This window comes from Plectropomus leopardus, chromosome 21 (assembly GCF_008729295.1).
Source record: "Plectropomus leopardus isolate mb chromosome 21, YSFRI_Pleo_2.0, whole genome shotgun sequence".
Taxonomy (NCBI): Eukaryota; Metazoa; Chordata; class Actinopteri; order Perciformes; family Serranidae; genus Plectropomus; species Plectropomus leopardus.
In genome coordinates this window covers 21,402,151-21,418,984 of record NC_056483.1, presented here as the reverse complement: position 1 = coordinate 21,418,984, position 16,834 = coordinate 21,402,151, and the positions used below count along the sequence as shown (strand labels likewise).

The window sequence follows — 16,834 nt, the reverse complement described above, 5'->3', positions numbered from 1 at the left end:
GGATTTGTTTGAGGAGTTTCACGCCGCAGGTGTGTGAGACAGCAGGATGTGATGTCAGTCTGTGAGGTTAGCTGATTGTCTCTGACAGGACATCAGTAGTCTGCACATCAAAGACACCTGGAGGCACCTGGAGGCAAGCAGGCTGCCACCGTGCACTGCTGCTGAGGGGAGCACTTCCTCTAATCTTAGAGAGCAGACAGGGATGTACACACCTGTGGCCGGGCACCACCTGTTCTGCAAAATGTCTGTGATGTCGTCTTTCTTATACAAGATACATCATATTTGCCGTTTCCTTCTTCTCCACTGTAAAAAATGTAATATTCCTGCTTCAATAAGTTTATAGTGAGCTTTACTGGCTTATATAGTCTCAGTTTTACATATGAAACCAATAGTTTTGCTGTAAAACTTGCACAATATCTATAGGATTGCTCTGTGTCTTTCTGCATCTTTAAACTCTCTTGGTTAGATATGTCCTGCACATGAATTATTGATGATAAGGGACTGAGCTGCTGGGCTGAAGGTTTTTTCTGCTCCATTACTGCTCTCCCTCTGGGCCAAGAGCTTTACCTGTCAGTTGAGCTCCATTTCACCCTGACTATCACAAAGTTGGCATAGCTATTTTACTAACCCCAGCTCCGAGTGTCTTACAGTCCAGCTGTATCTGACACTGGTCTAAAAACCATGAGGTTACCTATCAGTGTCATCAGTGCTTCCCAATCATGCAGCTTTTCATGCCTGTTGCTGAAAAATCAACATTTTTTCGGGTTAAAAGCAAAGATGATAGTTACTACTGACATCCACCACTAGACCTTTTACAACCATCTGATAAACGGGTTGGTTGGGGTATTCTGATGTCCTTAAGATTATTGCAGCCACCTGCAAAATAAAAACATTTCCGGGACTCGTATCGTTGATCTTATTCTTTCGGTCACTCCCCAAAACCGATGAAACATATACGTGTTGCTGAAAAACATATCTTCACTATGCAAAAAAGTTTTTTCAAGCACCCGACAATCACGTTGGTTGAGGTATACCGATGTCTTTAGGGTTAACTTATCCACTAAAGAAAATTTATTTTGGCAGCTCAAATCTAAGATCTCATTCTTACAGTCACTCCCCAAAGCTCATGACTGTGGGTGAGGATAACATGTTGCTGGGAAACATCATATTTTGACGAAGGCATAGAAGTTTTCTGCGACCAGAATGTCTTACTAGAGTCTGTTCAACCATCTGACAAACACGTTTGAAGTATACTGGTGCATTTAGGGTTACCCAAACCACCCTCAAAGAAAAGTCATTATGGCGACTCATATCCACAATCTAATTCTTTCAGTCACTCCCCCAAAGCTCATGGGCAAAGGTGAGATTCGAAACATAGATCGACTAGTAGAAGATCTTTTGCTTTTGCACCTTAACAGTCCATTGTATGGTCCAACATTATTTTTGATGCTGCAGCAATTTACCTGTGCATCCAGTGCTCGATCTTACCTTCACCAGACTAAACCAACTCACTCCCAGAATCCCATGGTCCTGACCCTCGTTATGGCTGCAGTGATGGTCACATACAGCCGGTATTTCTGTTTTTGTGGTGACAGAGATTTTTCTATATCACTCTCCTTTCTCCTAATATACGCCATTTTGTATTTTATGCCTTATTTGGCGCTTGCAGACCATCAGTTCCTTCTTTTCCGTTTGTTTCCATTGTTTGTATAGGGAGGGAAAGATTATGGAAGCATCACTTAACCATTTTAAACCTGAGCAAATGTTGAATTGGCCCAAAAATTAGCAAGAAATTGCTAAAAAGGTTTAAGAAAATTATCTGCGAATAAGCAAAAAAAAAAAAGTAAAAAAACAAACAAGAAAATTGCATTAAAAAAGTGCTGAAAATATATATATATATATACACATTTTTCTGTATCATGATTTTAAATGTATTATTATAAGAATGATACACACATACACCGTCGCTCTTTATGGCATCCTGTCTCTAAAGGCATTTTGTGTGTGACCTGGTAGATTGACACACATTCTTGCTCCTTTCACATTTGTTCACATATGATGGCTTTATTAAGTTTATCCTCATCTCTCTGTTCGAGCTCCTCTTAATCCCCTTTTTTTTGTTTGACTCATCTTTGTTCTCTGCTCCTCTCTGCCGTGCTGGACCAAATGTTTAGTTCAATGTCATTTTATCTCCCAACTGTTGGTTTACCGCAGTGGCTGCTGGGATTTTACCTCGTGCTCAGGTGCATCCATAATCTATTGGACACTGTCTGAGGGCGGCTGTGTGGCTCTGATGACTCAACAGGCTGACCTGTCTGAGCCAGCCTCAACCTTTCAGAGCATTGTATATGAGGAGCGGAAGGTCATTGTTGATCTGTGGAGGAGCTGTTTTTATCTCTCTAAAGGTCACTCAGTACAGCCATGAGTGTGAATGACGCTGCATATAAAGCTTGATGCCATAGCGTGAATTATTTCCCTCATGGGCCTCTTGCTGAAGAGACTCCTGTGTAATTTTGGCCACATCATGGAGAGAATCGCTGTGGGACAGTGAAATCTGCCTTTAGGCATTTTAGTAGCTAGCCAAGCTATTGTTCTGCAAAGACACTGGGCTCGATATGAGCGCCAAAAAAATCACTCAAGAGCATTTAGCATTTACCCAGAAGGGCCTTGTTCAGGACAATGCATCTCTCCACTATCTGTTTGTGTGTGCCGCTGCCAAAAAGAAGGGGACGGGGGTGCACTGTCGGTGCTTGGCTTTGTGTCTGCAGGGGTTGGGTGGCGGGTGGGGGCTCCCACAGCACTCCTCAGAACTGGGTCAGAGGGATTAATTTCCTGGCCTGGTCGTTTGAAGCTAATGGCAGATTAGCATGGGAAGTTTCACTTCCAAAACAGCCCCTCCACCCACAACCCTCAGCCAGGGCTGGAAATGAAGCGGCAGGCTGCTTTTCACGCTGCGGGGGCTCCGTGAAAGTGTGTGCCGAGCGATGCCTGTGTGTGAGCATATGCTTTCTGTCTGACTCCCCGCTGACCATGTGGGACCACAAGACATTAGAGGTCAGTGTCAGCAGTGGCCACAAGAATGTAACATTAGTCCCGTAGATGCAGTAACAGTTTGACTCAACTGAGAGGTTTAACCAACTGCATTGCCTTAAGTGAATATCTTAAAGTTAAAAAAACAAATAATTATTTATTTTACAAATGAAAAAAACTTTACATTTAGGTCTGTACGGCCATTATATACACCCCTACATGTGGACAGAGAATTATTTTTACTAATTTTAGTACATATTGCTATGTATTACTGGTTTGTTTCATTCCACCGTTATTAAAATTTATTCTGAATATTGACACTAAGATTTTCATTTTTATTGTTAATGCATATCGGTTCCAAATAACAGGTATTGGTCTCATTAGCTACCAATAATTGGTACTGTTATTGTCCCTGAAAAACTAATATCGATCAACCCCTAATCTAGAACTTGAATGACAAATAAGTTAATTGAAAGAATAATCACCTGATTAATCAGTCATGAAAATGATTGCTAGCTGCAGACCTGATTCGGGGGAGCAGACTATGCTGCTGTGATGTTGGAGGGTCAGGTTCAAATCAAGTTAATGATGCATTTTGTATGCCATTCACTGGCTCCCGTCTGTCCAGTAAAAAGGAATAATAGAAGAGACACGATGTGTCTGTGTGTCTCCCACATTACTGGAACCTCGTCTCGCTCTTGTGTTTGGGTGTTGCCGGCACCAGTGGATCTTTAACTGTGCTGGAAGTGATTTTAATTAGGTTTCATACAGTGTCTACAGGCTCTTTATCTCCTTTCCCTCTCCGTCTCTGCTGCACCTTCTGTGCTCGTCTTTTTATCAACCTTCCATCAGGCCTTTAATACCAGGGAAGTCTGTCTTAAGCTCTGCAAGCTGTGCGGTCTCACCACACCGCACAGTTATCACTGCAGTATTGTGCACGCCTGCCAACATTAAAGCCCTTTTAAATTGCATTCAGGGGATTTTTGTCCTCACAAGATTTATTATTTTTGATGTTGCTTTACGGTTTTGTATTTTTATTTTGGAAAAAAGTTTGAGTTTTTTTGAGTTATAGAACCATTGCAGCAGCATCAATAAGGAGTTTCTCTAATATTTTATTATACTTAATCTGAAAAGGTTTGAGAAGAGCATGTTCCCTGTTAAACTTACTAGACATACTATAAAGAGTATATATATATTAAGAGCCCTCCCTTGCCATAAAGTTACCATGACTCAGAGGAGAAAGCCCAGAAGGTTTAGGAATTCTTGAGTCAGCTATTCTGGGAATTGCCTCATTCTGCAGCTCTGCATTGTTTCTTCAGGGGATGTTTTCACGCTCAAGAGGATATTATGTCTGCTAGTGTAGCTACAGCTGACCACATCACTTCTCTGTCTTCCTCTCTTTCCCTACCTTCTGTCTTCATCTCAGCATTGACAGAGAAAAACTGTCAAAACAATGAAATTCTACAGCGGTACAGAAAAGCACGCTTGACTTATTCCCTGTTGTCTTTCCTCTCTTTTATAGGTATTGGAAAGAACGTCATCTGCGACCGGACAGCAACGCCTCTGGATGCCTTCCGGATGATGTCAGCGGCCCAGTACTACCCCAAGTTGCTGAGCATTATGGGGAATGTGCTTCGCTTCCTGCCGGCTTTCGTGCGAATGAAGGAGCTGTTAGAGGAGGGGTACATCGGGGAGCTTCTGGTCTGTGAGGCTCAGGTATGACAAAAATATCGTTTTTTAAAATGGACATTTTTCAGTTGCTTTCCTGCCATTTATAATAAAGATAACTATGTGACGCTTTCTCTTGAGGTTAGCGTCCGTTACAGCAGCGCCCACAGAGCTGGCAAGATATCTGTCTGGCTTAAAAGCACTTTAGAAGTGAGGATACTTTATGGCACACTTTATGTTTTCGAGTTGCCAGTCTGTCTGTCTGTTAATCCCCCCGTTGCATTCTCGTGATATCTCAAGAACACCTCGAAGGAAATTCTTTAATTTGGCACAAATGTCCACTTGGACTCACAGATGAATTGATTACACCCAGAACACAATGTATGCGTAAGCAGTGCGGCACCCGTGGTATTATTTTGATGCCTATATTAAGATTAGAGCAGCCATGGTGTCTGCATAAGCAGTGCTGCCCATGCCCAGCACAGTTGCGGTTCATCTAGAGAAAAGGAGGCTTGCTGATTTTGAAACATAAAATGTGTAGTTCTCAGCAAAAGTAGACAGTGAAAATAATCTTTGTCTCCATACCACTTTTTACTAAAGTTTCAACATTTTAATCATTCACAGACATGAAGAAAATACAAATATATCTGTTTTACTCAAACTTTGCTGTTTCACTTTCAAAATAAAAGCCCACTGATAATGTCTCTATTGACAGAGTCCCTTTAATTGATGACACAAGGCCTTTTATTTTGAAATATTTGCAGGACAGTGTTTTTGACAATGCAGTGAGTATCTGCTTTTAATTGTAGAAATACAGTAGTTGCAGCAGCACTGCAAACAAACACTGCAAGTATGAACACTACAAGCATGCAAGCTGCAGCAGTTTGGTGTCAGGTGCTGCTCATGCATGCAGTGTGTTCCAGGCATAAGTCTTGGTGGTCATAGGTCAAAGTTAGTCTGACCTTTTGACCTCATTCTTGTGAACAGAATATCTCAAGAACGCCTTGAGGAAAATTCTTTAAATCTGGCACAGACATCCTTGTTGGACTCACGTTGGACTCAACAGTGAAATGTTTAGATTTTGTTAGTCAAAGGTCAAGGTCACTGTGACCTTGCATCCATCTCATTCTCATAAACCAATTTCTCAAGAAGGCCTTGAGAGAATTTCCCCAAATTTGGCAAAAATGTCTTCTTGGACTCAAGAGGGAACTGACTGAATTTTGTGGTCACAGGTCAAGGCCACTGTGACCTTACATCTGCCTCATTCTTATGACCGCAGTATCTCAAGAGGACCTTGAGGAAATTTCCTCAGAATTTTTTTTCCTTGAAATTTGGCACAAATATCCAAGTATGCTTCAACAGAACTGATTAGAATTTGATGGTCAAAGGTCAAGGTCACTGTGACCTCACAAAACATGTTTTTTGGCCGTAAGTCAAAAAATCCATAAGCTAATCATGACATGTCACAATAATGTTTAATAGGATAAAATGATGAAGTGATGACATTTTTTATCCAAAACATCAGGTAAACAGTGACTCAAATCATATCAAATCATAATGTTCTGCAAAAGCATTTTTCTGGCCACTTTCCAAATAATTTCTAATATAATAATAATACGTTCTAGTTTTGTTCTTGGTTGCCCTAATCATGTTCAAGTGTATAAAGGACCTAATGCAGAATCAAATCTTCACAATTTCTCCTCTGCCCTAAAGGTTCACAGCGGTAGCCTCTTGGGGAAGAAGTACAACTGGAGCTGTGATGACCTGATGGGAGGCGGCGGTCTGCATTCTGTAGGCAGTTACATCATCGACCTGCTTACGTTTCTGACCGGTCAGCGTGCAGCAAAAGTCCACGGCTTCCTCAAGACCTTCGTCAAACAAACGGATCACATCCGAGGCATCCGTCAGATCACCAGCGATGACTTCTGCACGTTCCAGATGGTACTCGAGGGGGGCGCCTGCTGCACTGTGACGCTCAACTTCAACGTGCCTGGAGAGTTTCGGCAGGAGGTGATCGTTGTGGGGACGCTCGGGAGGCTAACAGTCACGGGGACTGACCTGTACGGACAGAAGAACAGTGGGGGCGGAGGAAACGGAGGAGGTCCTGAACTCTTGGTCAAAGACACCACGCCTCTTGAGAAGGCTTCCTTACCGGAGAAGGCCTTTAGTGACATTCCGTCGCCGTATCTCACCGGAACGATCCGCATGATCCAGGCCGTGCGGCAGGCCTTTCAGGGCCAGGACGACAGGCGGACGTGGGACGGGAGGCCTCTGACAATGGCCGCTACCTTTGAGGATTGCCTTTACGCTCTTTGCGTGGTGGATACCATCAAGAAATCCAATCAGTGCGGAGAGTGGCAGAACATTGTGGTGATGACGGAGGAGCCGGAGATCAGTCCGGCCTATTTGATCAGCGAGGCCATGCGGCGGAGCAGGATGTCGCTCTACTGTTAGCATCCGGCTCATGTGCGGACCCCTTTAAATATGCTGAACCCAGATGTCGTATGAAGGTTGCTGGATAAGCCTTTGTGTTCAAACATATACAGCTTCTGGGTTCAGTTCCTAAATTCATCACCTGCTCATTGAAATACCGTCATATCTGTATTGCTACTGTTATAAACAGAGAGGTTACACCACTATGATTCACAGAGTTCCTGTTACCCTGCCTCAGCTGCAGAGGACAAACAATGTGATCAATGTTATTTATACGGAAGCCTTTCCTGTTTTCCATTTTGACAGAAGACTTCCAGGGAGATGCACTTGTAAGTCAAACATGAGAAAGATATAGCTCTACAGTGAGGCAGATCAGGGAGCGAAACTAATGCGTCTTCACCGTAAGGGTATTGCGCCTCTCATCTCTCTGTATTGACTGGGTCTGGAAGACGCCACCTTACACTGTGGGTCCAAACGAGGACAGCCAAGGAAGAACGACAGTCCTCAGTTCAAACCGTGCCGCTGTAATTGTTGCTATAGTCTTAAGTACTTGCTAGTTTTACCAAGTGAATGTTTAAAAAAAAAATTGTGTGCTTGCTCGCTTTGGTGTCTGTCTGCTCTGTATGCTTCCTCTGTGCGTGCGCAACAAGACAGAAAAGAAATCAATAGTTTGGCTGGTGGGTTTTTCAGAGGGGTTTACCTTCTGGTATGCAATATATCCAGACTGAAGTCTTTTATCTCTCAGCCTGGAGTAAAGGGTTAAAATACACTATGATATGCCTTTATGCAGTTGCAGTAGCCTGTGCATCAGTCTGCGAGTCCTGTGTGAGTGTCCAGCGCAGTGATACTTTGATGATCTTATTTATGTCATGCTTTTCCTGTTGTCGTGAAGCATAGTCAGGAAATACACTGAATTCTGTGTGGTGTGTGCACATCTGTACCGAGCCTTAAGTCTGGGTTTTAATACATTCTTGCACTAAGATGAGAGTAAATGCAGAGCAAAGTGGGGGATTTATCCCCATATTGCAATAAAATGGGTCACACTTGCATCGATCTATGGTGATTTAGCATTTAGCATGCTTTTTAAAGCTACTTTAACATGCACAGTGAAATGCATCACATGGAAGTTCAGTTTGCACTCACCTAGAACTTGCAGTCAGTTAACTGTACAGGACAGTGTGGTTGATAGGAGAGTAGATGAGCATTTCATTCAGTTTGGAGGCATTAAACGTTAAGGCTGGTGATATTCTATGAACAGACAAAAACCAACACGTTAATCTGTCACGCAGTACTTTTTGACTTCCCTCCTCTGTCTGCGGTTCCAAGCCCCTCAGTTCTTATTAAAGGTGGATATCTAAGTCAAATATGAAAAGTGTCAGTTCTAATAATCTAAAAAGTGAAAATTATAACCTGAGTGCAGTTTTCCTCGACTCTACGTAACATTTTAGTATATTTCAGTTAATTTTTTTGGGTTTACATTTCCCAACTTTACTATTTTGGGTAACTCTTACCGCTCTCATCAACCAATATTTTACTCAGCTAAAAGAGAGTGAATATCAGATATGATTCTTGCTATAGACATTAAAAATAAGACTTATTTTCCAAAGCATCTTTTTAGTTTTGTTTCCTAAATAAGAGTGAATAAAACATTTTTTGAGGTCAAGTGTCAGCTATTAAATAATACACATTCTGTGTAGGGTCGTGTGATATGGAAAAAAATAGATTAAAATATTGTAGGACTGGCTATAGGTGCTTTCAGAAAACATTAACACAATGAGTTTTTTTTAAATCTAATTTTTAATCCCGGATGTTTGATCATCAGAAAAGTGGGTAAAGGCAAATAATGAGTTCAGAAAGTTAGATCACTGTAATTAAGCCTTTAAATCCAGAAAAAGACACTTACAATATAATGATATTAAGTTGATAATATCACGATATCTATATATCACCATCCTTATCCTTTAAGGCATAATTTACATGCAGTGTGATTATAGCCGGCCTCCACAACTTCAATGCAAGAGATGTTCACTGTGTGTTTATGCTGCATACAAAGTCACACTGACTCGCAATGTTTGGATAACTTTTGCTAATTTTGCAGAAATTTTGCATAGAAACTTCTCGTGTTTTACTACCCGTCAGTCACATAAGAAACCTAACTATCGTAGAGTATCTGCAAATCCAGTTTGTCTTAAAGTTTGCTATCTCAATACAGGAGAAAGAACAGTTCTGACCTACAAGCCAAAAGATTGATTTTTTTTTTTTTTACGCATCTCTGTTCCTCTGTGTGGTTTCAAGTTCTTAAACTGTGCTGAAATACTATCTATGTAACGACTACTGAAAATGTACATATGAAAATATTATAAAACAAAAATATGCGTTTGTCTAAAGAAATAAACCAGTACTGTATGTATTTTATTTGTAAAAAAAAAAAAAAAAGAACAACCAAGGAACTGGAACATGTTTTGACGAGTGTTAAGGTATTTATTCTTTGTTTTTTGCTGTTGAAGTTTTGTGGACTGACCTGCAGTGTATTTGGGAGATTAACAGCAGACTGAGGCCTTGGAGCATTCAGCTTCTTATCCCCATTTTTGACCAAAATATTCTTGTAATGCTGTTATGAAAAGCTTTATGTTTGCTCTTTAGATGCGTCAACAACATCAACATGGCTACGCTGTGGCTGTTCACAGCTCGTATCCAACAGTATAATGTCACTCTGAGCTCTTTTGCTGTTCAGTGTTTTGTGTATTTAATGGGTCACATCGTGGTTTGAGAGGTCAGGTCACATTATGTCCCGTGCTGGGGTGTGATCAGCTGCACACAACTTTGAAGCTTCAGATTTTAGAAAAAAAAACACCCACCTCTGCCTGAAAAAGCTGTTAGTCCAACACTGATAAGCTATCACTTTTTAAGATAACTCTTATGATATTATTGCCCCTTGTTTACCAAGCGCCTTATCAAATCTGCATATAGACTTTACCCTTTTGTCTGATAACAGTTTTCAAAATATGAATGATTTAAACCTAGACACTGGAATTCCCTATTTTTGCTTAGTCGTTATTTTCTATAAGCCGCAAGTAGATATGATGTGATGGTAAAAACATTTAAGGCAATGAGTAATTTCACAAGAAATTACCCCAAATTAGCAAGGAGTTAGTAAAAAGTTACAAGAAAATTACCTCAAAATTAGCACGCAGAAAAAGAAATGCAAAACAGTTGAAGAATAAATAAACAAAATAATTAAAGCAATTAACAAAAAAGAAAATTGCTGTAGAAGAAAAGTGCTAAAATTTAAATAAAAGTGCGTAATTATATATAAATAGTTATTTTCTAATAATGATTTTCCAATTATTTTTTTTCTTTTTTGTTGCTAATTTTCAGTTCCTTTTATCAAGTTTTCGCACAATTTTTGGGACATCTCTTATGAAGTTGCTTGTTGCCTTTTTAGCCAATTTTTTTTCTTAGTTACAAGAAAAAATACCAGAAATTAACAACAAAAAAAAGAAAGAAAAGGTTGAAAATTCTTGTGAAAGGCGTCTGAGTGCAGCACAAGAAAACAGATGTCATTCGTTTCAAAGGGTTAAATCCTTCAAATGATTTAGTTCACTGGTCTATCCTTAGACTTATTTTATGAAGTTTAATTAGCTGTGTTGAGTTTATTATTGATTTCCAGAGAGATGTCCGTGAAAGAACTGAATCATCCAGCCCCCAAAGAAACACGCCAGGAGTTCAACTCAAAGATTTAGGGACTCTAAACTCAGCTTTAATTACATTGAATTTTAAATATTTTTTTTGCTCATATTTTTCCCATTTGTGTCCTAATCCACAATCTGTTTGGCCCATGGGCGACTTGGTTTGCAGTGTTTCATTGCCCAGGCCTGCATGTGTGTAGGGATCCTCTCACAATAGATCCAGTATGTTTCAATCAGCTCGGGTCTCATGCTGAGATTAAATTAACTATATTTAGTTTCCCAGGGGGAGAAAAGATGATTAAAAACCAACAGTGACTCATAACATCAGCTCAGCCAGAGCTTCTTGAGCTCTTTTTAAGTGTCTGAATGGTGGATTTACTCTCAGTTTGTGTAGTTACGCTAACTGGAGCTTTATCGACATCCGCACAGACCCATCCTCCTCCGTGGAGATGCAATTAAACAGCTCGGCAGACACTCCCCAGCCAGCTGCCCGCGCTCTGTGCTAAAATGTGTTGTTAGCATCTGCTTCAAATTAGGGAACATCGCGACACCAGAGGGCTTTTCATTTCAGATACTTGGGAAAACGTTGCAACAGAAGTGCAGGAATTTTAATTTGCAAGTTATTTGGTGCACTGAAAATGCTGACGATGACGGTGATGCAATAATCTCACATCACGACCTTAATGCTTACAGCAAAAACCTGAAGTGCTTATTAGTGAAGCATCTGCAAAGGCTTTTTAGCTGTGCGTTCACATTCAGCGCTGCACGGAGTTGCAATGGGCTACAGTCTAACTCAGATGAGGCAATATCTGTGCTCTGAAGCCCTGAATATTTAATGAGTGGAATTTTAATGAGCTGATACAGTAGAGTTTGCCGATTTTATGTGATATAAAGGTAGTCAGTGTTCATGTTCTTTTAAATGTTAAATCACTGATTTTTTTTCTGCTTGTTGAAAAGCTGTCCAGTGTCACGTTCAGACATCAAATTAATGTTAAGGTGATATCATTAGTGCAAAAGAGCTGCAGACAGTGAAGCTCGTGTCCCATCATACAAATGCTGTGATGTAGATTTTTATTTTATTTTACTTTATTTTTTGCAAGAACTTAATTGTATAGATTGCTGCTCGCGACCTGTTAAGGCTGTGTGCTTCAGAAAAAGGCGTTACAAAGAAATAACACAAGAGGTGCCCCAGTTCCAACTTTGCACTTTGACTGCCTCGCCGGTCATGACTATGGATTGCTTGTTCTCGCTTTGCCAGCATTCGCAAACCGTTCAGGAAAGGCTTCCCCTTAACTGAGGGAGAGAGGGGTAGAGGTGGGATGGGCTGAAAATTGTTCATTTTGGAGACGAACAACCTCAAAGAGAGGCTTCTTCTGCCCTCGGAGACCGTTACTTAGCAACCGGAAGCCACGTTGCCAGATCTAGGTCCTGTGTCTTCTTTTTTTTTTCTCTCTCTGTTTTCATTTTCCCTCACACAGTAACACACTACCCTCGCCCCTCTGTATGTGTACACACCTCTGGCTTTCACACTTTCTCCCTCCATCTCTCACTCTCTTTCTCTGCCTGACTGGTCAAAGGGTAAACCCTGAACAGGGTTTTACAATCAATGAGAGAGGTAACGGTTTTTGATCTGCTGTTCATTGGTCTGTCACTTCACATTTTTCACCGGCTAACTCCTGAGATCAGTTTCTCCTGTTTTCTTCTATCTTCCGCTCTCTCCCTCTTTTTTTTTTCTATTGTGAGTCAGGTTGAAGCCTGGAGGACAAGCTCACTGGTGCTTCTTCAGACCTTCCCCAGAACATTATCTCTTTTCTCCTACCTTCTCTTCTTTTCTCCTGTCATCCTTTCTCCTATGCTGTCCTTATTTCTATCTTTTTGTCTCCTATCTTCTTTCCTCCGATGTTATCTTCATTTCTTTTCTCCAATCCTCTTTTTCTCATGTCTTCTCTTCTTTTCTCTAATCTTCTCTTCTCCTGTCTTTTTCCCACTGATACGCTTATACTATCTTCTCTTCTTTCCTCCTTTTCTACCCCAATCTTCTCTCCATCTATCTCCTTTTCTTTTCTCCTATCTTCCCTTCATTTCTCTTTTCTTCATATCACCTCTTATTTTCTCCTATTTTCTTTTCTTCTATTTCATCTTCTTTCCTCCTATTCTCTCTTCTTTTCTTCCATCTTCTTTTGTACTATCTTGTCTTCTCTTCTGTTGTCTTTTATCTCCTATCATCTCTTCCCCATTTGCTTTTCTTTACTACTATCTTCACGTATTTTGTCATTTTTTCCTTTTATCCTATATCCTTTTCTCTTCTCATATCTTCTCTTTCGCTCTCCTTTTTTTCTCTTCTTTTCATTCAGTTTAGGACAGAAGTAACCAAGGCAACCCCTTTAATAAAACTAATGACAGACAGATTTGGGTGAAGAACACCTTTCCTCAGCTGGTTTCTGAATGCTGACTCCTGCTGTGTCTTGCTGTACACTGACCTTGTTCAAAGAAAATCAAATATCCATCTTGATGCTGTATTGTGACTATATCCAATATTTATTGTTATGTATGTATATTGTGGACGCATGGACCTCTGTACATACTGTAATTTGAGCTCTTTAAGGCATATTTATGACTCTTAATCTAGAGAATGTACTTACTGTAGGAATAATTTATATTTTCTATCCGTTAAGGACAATATGCCATTTTTAGGAGGTCTGCCTGTGTCACAGAAATAAAAGCCCCCTGAATTCTCTGTGTGCTGTAAAGTCTGATGGTGCGCTTCCGTTACATCACTCCTCTCTCCTCTCCTGCTCTCTTTTTTTGACTGACTGTGTGACTCCTGCCTCAGTGTTTTACTGTCTCATCTCCCTGCACCAGTGCTCGGCATTGATTGAATGTGTTTGGATGAGGTTGTGTGTGTGAGTCTGCGTGCCACATGGTTTACGGCTTCAGCACTTGTCTAATGCTGCAGTTTCTATGGAATAAAAAAAAGATATGTACATCCATAATGACTCAAATTTTAATTTCTTATTTAATATCTTTTGATTACAGACTTGATGTCACAACTAAAGCCATGTAATGACTTTTGATGAAAGAAATTTCAGTGCTACCAAAACACCTGCTGTTGCTCAGGGAGTAAGTGATAGATTGTTTTTTTTTTTTGGGAGGATATGCAGGAGTCCTTCAGATTCTCCTTGGTTGCACAGAACATATGGAAAGCTTCTGCTGCCCCCTGCTGGCTGCTGGAGATGCTGCAGACTGTATTTTACTGCATATTGTTGACCTGAGGCAACACAAGTCATACACCCTCCCATTCATAAATATTACATAACTTTTTACAAATTAGTTGATAATATGCTTCTGTTGTCGCAGAGCTCCTGTTAGTATGTTGCCAAGAACAATGTTGGAGTTTGTTATATTCCAAATTCTACATTTTGATATTTTTCTTATTGTGGCCTAAATCCATATTGGTTCCAAATATCGGTTATTGGTCTCACTTACCACTTTCAGTATCAGTATCAGCACAGAAAAAAATGCATCTGTCGACCAGCACGTCTTAATGTAAATGATGTAACAATTCAATTAAATAATATATTATCATTACATATATTAAATATCGTAGCACTTTTTGTGCTAATTATAATGTACAGTCCCCTGCGTTTGATTGGCTCCTTCTAGGTGGGCTCTCATCGAGGTGAAGATTGTGATTGGCTCTGCGTTTCATCTTCTCCTCCAATCAGCGGCTGCAGCGCAGACCTAAGCCTCGACCAATCCCGAGCCTGCCTTATCGTCCGCGGCTGAAAACTGGTAACCTTCCGCCCGTTAGCCGCCTTTTGTTATTGTTGATAGTGACTTTCTTTCTTGAGTCATTTTTAAGTGCTATTTGAATGTGGTTCGATTTGTATTACTTCCGATTTGTATTACTTAGACCACGCAGGGCGGTGAAATGTGCAAACTATTTATGCGTAAAACCGCGCAATAACAGCAGGTTCCTATCATACTAGGCTACGCTTTCTGTGAGCACAATGAATAGCTGAGACGTGTGTCAATCACTCTGCACCTGCTGCCATCTCCCGCCCCCAGCTCTCACGAGCCAATGGGAGCCTGGCCGACTGACACAAGCTTTGATTGTCTTCGACAAGACATAAACAAAACAAACCAACATTACTGACTGGAAGTTTCCTGTGTGTCATTGTGGTTTGATATTAATCGAATCCTAAAAGGCGCCGACTCGTTAATTCATAAAGTAAGTATTGTACGTTTTAATTCTGCTGTAATTTTTTTTTTTTAATCGCAGATAGAAAATCAGTTCTTGCAAGACACTGTTGAAGACTGGAAAAATATGTCAGGCATCCTTAACGCATATGAAAAATCAGCTGAGCATGCACGAAGTTTTCACGAATGGAAAGAGCTGGACAGAAATTTGGTCTCACAGAACGCCGTGCACGCTCCTGAAAGGTAAGCTTATTTGTCCTTTTGAAGTTAAGTTGCTGTGCATTAGTCATGATGCACAACCGCACAAGAGAATGATATATAGAGAGATTCTCTTCGGTATGATGTAGTTTAAAGAGCTGAAATATATTAGATTTACGAAATAGCTATGTGCTGTCATCACTCTGCTGTATAGAATTCTGAACCAGGTTATTGAAGGTAGTATGAAGATATATTTGCTATTATTTGTATATGTGGATTTGCAAAATGCCTGCATGTTAAACCATGCATACTTTGATATTGTTGACACTTTGAACATGCAAAGAAATGAGAGAAGACCTCCATTCGAATACAACAAACCAACAATTTAAAACTGCTCTGCAAGCAACTTATTTTCAGATCATAAACTAAGATGTAAATTCAAAAAATAGCATAGACTTACTAAACCAGAGTATAACGGTTTTGATTCTGGGTTATCCTTTGGATAAGACATATAGATAAAAGATGACAAAATAAGACTTGGGCTTAAGCCTATTCCTTTTTCAGCCATTGACTGAGCTTTTGACTTCAGCTTTTGCAAAATATTGTTTGGTTTCTCATGATATATGTAACTATAATTTAAAAAATATGCATCCAGATACGACTGATTAATTATTAATAATTACTCTTGCTCTTATTATTATTATCATTACTATTATTATTGTTGTTGTTGTTATTGGATTATTTTAATTGGATGACTCGTTAATTTTAAGTACTTATATTACTACTACTCGTATGCATGTATTTTATTTCCTAAGTTCCATGCAATCTGTTAACTCTGAGGTTGAACTCATTCACACTAACAGTAGCAAAGGGCTTTAGGAGGTCTAACCCTCCAAACCTGAACCCTTCAGCAATAATCCATCCAAATATATACCTCAATATACCTCATGGTTTTTCATATGAAAAGTAAGCAGACATGGGTCTCAAGGTTTATTTAATCCAGCTGTTCATATCTCATACACGTCATGAGCCAGTGCAGAAAATGCCAGCAGCAGAAAATGCCTGAATTGAATATGCGTTATACGAGTTTCAGCCACAAGAGGTCAGCAGTGCACAGTACGAGCTGCATATGGTACCCTGTGTTTGTGATCGCGGGTAGAACTATGGCGCAAAGTATTAATGACTGGGTTTCGGTGTCGCTCGTGTCTCGTGCTGTAACTGCATGTGTACGAGGACGCACATGTACACTTTGACAAAATAGTGCTGGCTGTGATATGAATAAATAAGACCCGTGAACTCCTGACCTCTTGTGGCTGATGTTAGTCTAACAATGCATCAACTACAGATCAAAGTTGTTGGAGAATTTAAAAGCTGACTCCTTAACTGTAACGACAAATAAAAAAACAAAAACAAATGAATTACCTACAATCAGAAATGGAAGAAGTACTATTACTTTTTACTTAAGTTAAAAGTAGAAGTTAAAGTAGCAGTACCATAATGCAGAAATACTCTATCACAAGTAAAATTCCTGCATTCAAAACTTTCGTAAAAGTACGAAATTGTAGAAATTATAAAGGTAATCTTTTGACTGTAAATAGATTATTTGAGCACTCCAA

At 40.0% G+C, this 16,834-nt stretch overlaps 1 protein-coding gene across 1 annotated transcript in view; it reads left to right on the top strand.

The window, feature by feature from the left end:
- The window catches only part of gfod1 (glucose-fructose oxidoreductase domain containing 1), a 39,884-nt gene extending 29,912 nt beyond the window's left edge, over nucleotides 1–9,972 (top strand). The window contains exons 2-3 of the mRNA XM_042510785.1: nucleotides 4,553–4,746; nucleotides 6,412–9,972. Coding sequence (XP_042366719.1) covers nucleotides 4,553–4,746; nucleotides 6,412–7,152 — 935 coding nt within the window. The 3' untranslated portion in view covers nucleotides 7,153–9,972. The remainder of the gene's footprint in view (nucleotides 1–4,552; nucleotides 4,747–6,411) is intronic.
- Nucleotides 9,973–16,834: the final 6,862 nt, after the last annotated feature.